Source organism: Prunus dulcis, chromosome 4, assembly GCF_902201215.1.
Source record: "Prunus dulcis chromosome 4, ALMONDv2, whole genome shotgun sequence".
NCBI lineage: Eukaryota > Viridiplantae > Streptophyta > Magnoliopsida > Rosales > Rosaceae > Prunus > Prunus dulcis.
In genome coordinates, this window is record NC_047653.1 from 14,751,771 (window position 1) to 14,760,788 (window position 9,018).

At 37.7% G+C, this 9,018-nt stretch overlaps 1 protein-coding gene across 1 annotated transcript in view; it reads left to right on the forward strand.

Moving 5' to 3' along the window:
- LOC117625456 (disease resistance protein RUN1-like) overlaps positions 1–8,327 on the forward strand; it is a 9,521-nt gene extending 1,194 nt beyond the window's left edge. Inside the window, exons 2-4 of the mRNA XM_034357007.1 lie at positions 2,619–2,762; positions 2,997–3,153; positions 8,203–8,327. Of these exons, the coding sequence (XP_034212898.1) occupies positions 2,619–2,762; positions 2,997–3,153; positions 8,203–8,327 (426 nt within the window). The remainder of the gene's footprint in view (positions 1–2,618; positions 2,763–2,996; positions 3,154–8,202) is intronic.
- Positions 8,328–9,018: the final 691 nt, after the last annotated feature.

Here is a 9,018-nt window from a genome sequence, read left to right on the forward strand (position 1 = left end):
TATGAAATGGGTGTCATTAAAAAATATCTTATATTTATTCATGAAGGGTGACATTGAAGTTAGAGAGGCTTCGAATGAGGTATCAGTTTATTTTTTGGTGTTTTTCAAGTTTAGAATTTTATGATAGTCGCTGGTTGCGTTTAGCACACCCGTACTTAATGTGATAGGTAAATTCGATGGGATGTCACCAAAACATTGCACCTATTTCGGTTGTGTTTAACCGGCCATTAACTTAAGATGCGATGGAGATCCAACGTAACATAGAAAGATGTTCGGTGGTGTATTACCGGATTTTTACATACAATTTAGTGACAACAAACTGAAATATATTTATTTTTCAATAACTTATTGTCGACCACAAATTTAATGCAAGCTTTTTTGACCATACTCCCATTGAAAGAACAAATACAAGGTATATGATTTCGGTAATGATATCAACAATATCAAGTACAAACTCAGTAACGAATTCGGCATATGATCACTGAAACAAGAAACGAATTCAATAGACTACCCCTGAAAAACGGAAACAAATTCGGCAGACTACCACTAAAAAACTGAAACAGATTTGGTGGACTATTATTGAAAAACGGAAAGACATTCGGTAGACAGCCACTCGAAAACGGAAACAAATTTGGTGGACTACCACTGAAACAAGATAACGATTTTGGTCACACAGGTAAGTTAAGGAATGGGGTTCATGAGTGCAATTTAGGAAGAAAAATGGAGTGTAGTGAGTAATTTTAAATTTTTCTAAAATTCAGTGGGGTGTAAAGAGAATGTGAGGTGCAAAGAGCAAATTTTGGTGTGCCAATAAAATCACCCTAAATTTTATTATTATGTCAAAAGGCAAAAAAGAGATTTTCTATTTAAACCCCACACTTCTCTTAATTCACCCCAATACTTAAATCATTAAGCTGTAAGTTTTATTATTATGTAAAAAGACAAAAAAGGTCATCCAACTTTATACTTAATCCTAGTACATCTATACACACACCCCCCCCCCCCACCACACACCCCACCACTCTTCATATTAAGTTTTAGAAAAATACAAACTCCTCTACATCGTATTGCTAGAGACGTAGAACATTGACGAGCATGCCTCTTTAAAATTTGCGTAGGAGCTTGTGGAAAGACTTGTTATTTGTTTGGCTGTAATAATCTTATTCTCTTCCCTTTATATACTTAACCTTAGCACACCCCAGACACCCCCATCACTCTTCATATTAAGTTTTAGAAAAATACGAACTCCTCTACATCTTAAGTTAGATTACTTTTCTCTTTTAAAAACGTAGAATGTTAAAGAGCCTACCTCTTTAAAAGTTGAGTGTGAGTTGATGAAAAGGCTTTTTGATTGCTTGACTGTAATGATCTTATTCTCTTCCATTTGTTTCATATATCCAACTTTTCAGTACATATGTCGTCAGAGGCGGACTCATTAAGGCGCAAGGAGACAATGATTATTTATATTACTCCATTAAGACTCAACATTTAAGTAAATTTCTTTGTCCTTTTACTTTAATTTATTTTTATATTACTCCATTTACTTAAGTTTACAGTGTAAATAAGGAAGTACCCCCCATTTGGATTCAAATAAAAATACTAGAAAATCAAATTCCCACCAAATCAAAAAATGAAAAATCGATTTTAGTGCAAAACACGATTTAGGCTAAAAATGATGGCTCATTAAGTCAATATATACTTCATACTAAAATCCCATAAAATCAAGTTTTCTTATTTGATGTGTAAGGAATAAAAGCCGCCAAAAATTATCTTAAGAAAATGATTATTCCGAAAAATTATTTTTCATACTTAGTCAATTTTGCACCTCCGCTAAAAAAATTTCTAGGTCCACCAGTGTATGTCGTCCCCAATAATGAAATTTAAGAGTTTAATGATTTAAGTATTGGAGTGAACAAATAAAAGTATATCTAAAAAGTGTAGGGTTTAAATAGAAAAAAAAAAAAAATATATATATATATATATATATTGTACTTTAAAACGCAGTTATTGTCCATTGCATTTTTTTCCCATTTGATTCATACAGTTCATATGTCGGCCCGAAGGTGAAGCTGCCATATAGTTTTCGAATAATTTTAACGTTTCTCTTCATTTTTTTTTAATTAAAAGTATGGGGTTTAATTAGAATTATATATATTTTTTTCTAATGGATATGTATTTAAGGGTAGTTTGGAAAGATAGTAGGATTTTCTTAAAAATTGTGAAAACTTGAATTAGAAGTTGGAGTGAACTTAGAACATGAGGGTGAACAAACAGAACTGCGGAGTTTAAATAGAAAAAACTTTTTTTTAATGCCCCCGTGTTTTTCATCTCATAGAGTTTTTTTGTTTTGCTTTAATTTTTTTTGTCAAATCCCTATCTATTATGCACTTCTGTAAAAACGCAAGGGGGTGCATGGAGACCGCAAAACTGAAAAACCGAACCGTATTGAATTAGGCAAATTATGAATGCAACTGATGGATTACTACTTGCAACAACAGATACTGCCAAAGAACTGAAAACTGGGATTCACATGGTACTCATTTATCTCTCACCTTTCTAACATACATTTATGGGTGATGTTGAAACTCAACATTCACTTAGCTCCTGTTTCCAATTAGCATGTTGCAGAGATAGCATATGAGAATCAATTTGTGACAGAGACGCAAAAAGTTGACCATGGCACAGTCATACACTTGGAGAAGATACAGTTTCTTCACGACAATTTGCTAGCGGCTCATACAGTTTGGGTCAACCCTGCTGAGGTGAGTTGATGTTTCTATTCCTGTGTTGAACTCATACAAAATTTGTAAAACTGATCACATGGTTTTTCTTGTTTGTAAAGCTGTGTGTGTTCTAACGGTAAAATATGTATCCGAGTTTCCACGTCTGTTGCGTGTTATGTACATTTTTCATCAACACAATCAAAACTCACATGGTTTTATAAACTTGTTCTTATATTGTATGGATGGTATGTAACTGTTATTCAGTATCTCCAGACTGATTGTCTTTCAAGGGATGGGGTCAAAGAATCTCACTGCCCTGCTGTTGCAATGAGAATGCTTGGATTTTCACCTATAAGAGAGATGCTCGATGCTAGCATCTGTGTCTCTTTGGGAACAGATGAGGCACCCTCAAATAATAGAATGAGCATAGGTTGAAATTCTGATTGTCCATTCTTGCATCTTTTCCTTATTTGTGGGTTTTGTTAGAGTTCTTTGTATGTTTAGTGAAGAAGAGAGAGCAGAGAGCAAGAGAAAAGAGAGAAAATCAATGTAACAGTATTGCTATTGCATTTCTCTGTGTATTTTCATTACATGCTCAGTGTGAGCTATAACAGAATTGATAGCTGGATTCTCTGACATCACAGAGAATCACAGCCCTTCATCCAAAACTGCAATCTAGAATCCTTACAAGTGGCAGCTGCCACTTTAGCATTACTAACGCCTAACATCAGGCATAATCAGACTAAATGAATACTCAATTAAGAAACAAGGCTTATTTACTTAGCTCACAGCTTATACACTAATACTCCCCTTTAAGCTTTGAGCTGATACAACTCCAAGCTTATCCCTGAGATAGTTGAATCTATCTTTTGGTAAGGCCTTTGTAAAAATGTCTGCAACTTGTTCTTTGGTTGGGCAGTATACCAAATCAACAATTCCTTGCTGCAGAGCATCTTTTATGAAATGGTATCTTCTGTCAATGTGTTTAGTCCTCTGGTGAAACACAGGATTCTTAGATATTGAGATTGCAGATGTATTGTCACACTGCAAAGGAGTTGCTTCAGCAGGTAGCTCTCCAAAATCTTCAAGAACAAACCTGAGCCATATTGCTTGAGTTGTTGCTTCAGCAGCACTTATATACTCAGCCTCTGCAGTGGAAAGAGCAACACAATTTTGTTTCACAGAAGCCCATGAGAACACTCCACTCCCAAACGAAAATGCATAGCCTGAGGTACTCTTGCTATCATCTACTGATCCTCCCCAGTCACTATCACAAAAGCCAACTAAGACTGCCTTCTTGCCTTTCATATAGTGTAAACCATAGTCCAATGTTCCTCTGACATATCTGAGCACTCTCTTAGCTGCTCCATAGGGCTTGTTTGACGGTCCATGCATGTATCTAGCTAACAGACTAGCTGCATACATCACATCTGGCCTTGTAGCAGTAAGATACAGTAAACTGCCTACAAGTTTTCTGTACTGTTCTTCATCTGCAGCACCACTGCCATCTTCTTTACTTAACTTTTCAGTAGCCACAAGAGGAATAGAAACATATTTGCATTCTTTCAATCCAAACTTATCCAACAAAGCAGAAGCATACTTCTTTTGATGAATGAAAATGCTAGATTCTGTTTGAATCACCCCCATTCCCAGAAAATGATGAAGAAGACCCAAGTCTGACATCTCATACTTCTCCTTCATATCTTCTTTGAACTCATCTAGCATCTCTTGATTGTTTCCAGTATACACAATGTCATCCACATAAATGGAGACAATTAGTATATCATGCTCTCCCCTTGTTTTAGTGTAGAGAGTTGCTTCACTTAAACTTTTCTCAAACCCACACTTAGCAAAATAGCTATCAATCTCTCCATACCAGGCCCTAGGTGCCTGTTTCAAGCCACAAAGAGCCTTGTATAGTTTGTACACCTTATCTTCCTTGCCATTAATCACAAACCCTTCAGGTTGATCAACATACACTTCTTCCTGCAATATTCCATTTAAGAAAGCAGACTTAACATCTAATTGAAATAGCTTCCAGCTTCTTTGTGCAGCAAGAGCAATCAGTGTTCTGATTCTATCAAGTCTAGCAACTGGAGCAAATGTTTCATTATAATCAATGCCTGGTTTCTGTACATACCCTTTAGCAACCAGCCTTGCCTTGTTCTTCTGTACATAACCATCTAAGTTCAACTTGGTTTTGAACACCCATTTCACACCAATAACCTGCTTATCACTTGGTCTGTCTACAAGCTCCCAAGTCTTATTTTTTTCAATCATGGACAGCTCTTCTTCCATTGCTTTTATCCAAGCCTTATCCTGTGCAGCTTCCTCATATTTTTCAGGTTCCACAATGCAGAGATTGCACTGTGCAAGAATGTCACTTATGTTTCTCCATTTTAAAGGAGTATGATCATAAGGCTGAGAGGTATCTGCATGCTCATGAATGACATTATCTTGTTCTTCAGCTTGAGAGAAAATGCAAGGACTGGAAGGACTGTTTTCGACCTCAGTCAACTCATGTGAAGTCACTCCAAATTCATCTTGAGCTTGCTTTGGAACATAGGTCATAGCAACTGAACTTTCTGAGGTTTCCTTCCAGTTCCAGGACTTGGTTTCATCAAAAACTACATCCCTTGACAGAATCAGCTTCTTAGTGTTTGGATCAAATACTCTGTACCCTTTCTCACAGGTTGCATAACCCACAAACACACCTTGGACAGACTTTGCATCAAGCTTTTGTCTTCTTTCAGCTGGTACATGTACATAGCAGAGTGATCCAAACACCTTTAAGTGACCAATTCCTGGTTTTCTCCCACTATAAGCTTCAAAAGGAGTCATGCAATCAAGAGCTTTTGTAGGTGTTCTATTTAGAATATAGACAGCTGTATGTACAGCTTCTGCCCAGAGATAGTATGGTATGCCTTTATCATGAAGCATTGCCTTTGCCATCTCTACAACTGTTCTATTCTTTCTCTCCACTACCCCATTTTGTTGTGGAGTATAAGCAATAGATAACTGTCTTTGTATGCCTTCAGATTCCAGCAATTTGCTGAATTCTGTTGAGAGAAATTCTCCCCCTCTGTCACTCCTTAGGCATTTCACTTTGAAATCACATTGTAACTCCACCATTGCCTTGAACTTCCTGAAACAGATTAGTGCCTCAGACTTGTGTCTTAGGAGATAAACCCATGACATTCTTGTGTGATCATCAATAAGCAACATGAAGTATTTATTCCCAGCAATTGATTCATTTTGCATGGGACCACACAAATCTGTGTGTATCAATTCTAGGGGATTCTTAGCTCTCCAAGCTTGTTCTTTTGGGAACCAATCTCTGTGTTGTTTTCCCATTTGACATCCTGCACATACACCATTTACATCTTCAAAATGTGGAAGACCATGCACCATTTCCTTTTCTCTAAGCTGCTTGAGACTTCTAAGGTTTAGATGTCCTAGTCTCTTATGCCAAATCCAGGTACATTCAGTCACACTTGCCTTCAATGCAATGTGATCTGCTTCCATTAGAGACAAAGGATAACATCTGTTATTTTTCATCTTAACCTTGATAACTAGACAGTCAAGTGAAGGACTATCATAGATACAACACTCTCTTCCACCAAATAGCAAGTAATATCCATGTTCATCCATCTGTCCCACACTCAGCAAGTTTTCCTTCAAACCAGGTAGAAACATGACTTCCTTGATGCACTTTCTGCCAGAATTTGTATCAATCATGAGTGATCCAATTCCAGCAACATCTACCAAATTTCCAGTGGGCATTTGGACTTTTCCAGTGACATTTGTCTTGACATCCACAAGAAGCTCAGCATTTCCAGTCATGTGATTGCTGCAGCCACTATCAATGTACCAATTCCCACTCACTTTGATCTCAGTAATTGCACTGTTAGCATAGAACAGATTTCCTGTTACTTCTGCCTGATTAGCACAGTTTGCCTTCTGAACAACTTTGTCTGCTGTGCATTCTCTAGCCCAATGTCCAAACCTATCACAGTTGTGACATTTGGATTGTCCCTTGTATCGACATTCTCCAAAATGAAACTTAGAACACACCTTGCATTGTGGCTTAACTGTGTCTTGTTTCATGAATCCTGCAGAAGTTGAATTCTGTGCAGGATTAGCAAATGACTTTTGCTGAGACTGAGACTTTGAATCCCACTTCTTGCCTTTTCCATTCCAGTTTTTCTTAGTTCCACTTGATTGAGAATTACTCTTTTGTTGCTGTCCTTTTGGATTCACAGAGAAAGAACCAAAAGCCTTATCAGTGGCATCAACATTGTGCATATCAAACCTTTGTTCCTGGCTCTTAAGAATTGCCAGAACCTCCTGTAATTCAACTTTGTCTATACACTTGGTATTCTCAATCACAAGACAGATAGGATCATATGGCTTACTAAGACTTATTAAGACCTTTTGTACAAGTCTTTCATTAGGCAATGCCTCACCAAACGTCTTCATTTGGTTAATAAGTTCATTCAACCTTGTAAGATACTCAGATAACGTTTCATCATCACGCATCCTAGTATACTCAAATTCACGTCGAAGATTTTGGAGTTTAACTGATCGTACCTGATCACCACCATGATACTCACCATATAGCAGATCCCATGCCATCTTTGCTGTATCAGCATTGGCAATTCGAGGGAATATCTGATCCGAGACTGCATTCTGGATAATACCCAGAGCTTTAGCATCTCGCATGAGTTCTGCTACAGATTTCTCATCATCTTCATCTGTTGCGCTTCCTTCAGCCATCTTCTCCTTTGAATCAGAGATCGTAACCCCTTTTTCAACAAACTTCCACAAACCATGAGATTTAAAGATTGTCACCATCTTGATTCTCCAGAACTCGTAGTTCTCACCAGAGAAGATTGGAGTTCTCACTTCAGAACCTCCAGATCTAGCCATTTCTAAGCTTAGATGATACAAATCTGAAAATCAAAAACAATGTGGTTCAGCAAGTTCACCTGAACCAGAACGAGCTTGAGTGCAGCTCGTATGCAGCAGCATCACACAATCTACGCCCAGATTTCAGATCCAACCTGGCTCTGAGGCCATGTTAGAGTTCTCAGTGTTTTGAGTGAGGAAAAGAAAGCAGAGAGCAAGAGAGAAGAGTGAGAATCAATGTAACAGTGTATTGCTATTTTTGCATTTTTTCTGTGTATTACATCAACATGCTCAGTGTGAGCTATAACAGAAATGATAGCTGGATTCTCTGACATCACAGAGAATCACAGCCCTTCATCCAAAACTGCAATCTAGAATCCTTACAAGTGGCAGCTGCCACTTTAGCATTACTAACGCCTAACATCAGCCATAATCAGACTAAATGAATACTCAATTAAGAAACAAGGCTTATTTACTTAGCTCACAGCTTATACACTAATAGGTTTGCTTTGCACATTGGAAGTATAATACTTGAACCTGGAAATTCATGCATGAATTTTGTTCCTTGCAGTTGATGAGATGTACCTGGCTTCTCTGATTAACAAAGGACGGGAAGTTCATACAAATGGGACAACTGATCCTACTGCTCTTCCTGCTGAAACAGTTCTCAAGCTAAATGGCGACTTTAAACTCTGATTTACCATTCACAAACAGTAGACCCAAGGCTATGGAGAACAAAAGACCGGCCTTCGTCATACCCGCACCAATTGAATCGTGATCGAATATAATTAGAGGCCTTCATCATACCCACATGAATTGATTAATAAAAAGCATGCTTCTTGTAAGAGCACATATATATAGCTCTCTGAATTATTTCAAGGAGATAATCCACAACGGTGACTTAAGACAACATTGCTTGACTTGTATTAAACCTAGTGCTTTAAGAAATTAAACGACAGAAGAGGACATGAAATCAATCCTCAATTATTTCAAATACAGGACACAAACCAAACACCTAATATTGCATGCATGCCTTTAAGAAACGACACGTCATTACTAACGAACATTTTATTCCAAATAGTTCAAGATAATGCAGACCCTGGTGAACCAGCTCATATCTCAAATACATCGCAGCCTATTCCTGAACTTGTTTACCCTTGTCTTTAGGCTTATTAAGACCCTCGGCTCCTTCCAATCTTCCATGGTGAGCGTCCTGGATGGAGCTGTCTGCTCTGCTAGGTCCTACCTCGCTCTCACCATCATGGTATTGCTGATCATTTGTTTCTTGATTGACAAGTAATAACGAGGTCATTCTGATACAGTGCTGCTTAAACTCTTCCTCATCATGCTGATGTACTAGACGGAAACCACAACTTTGTGCCGACAA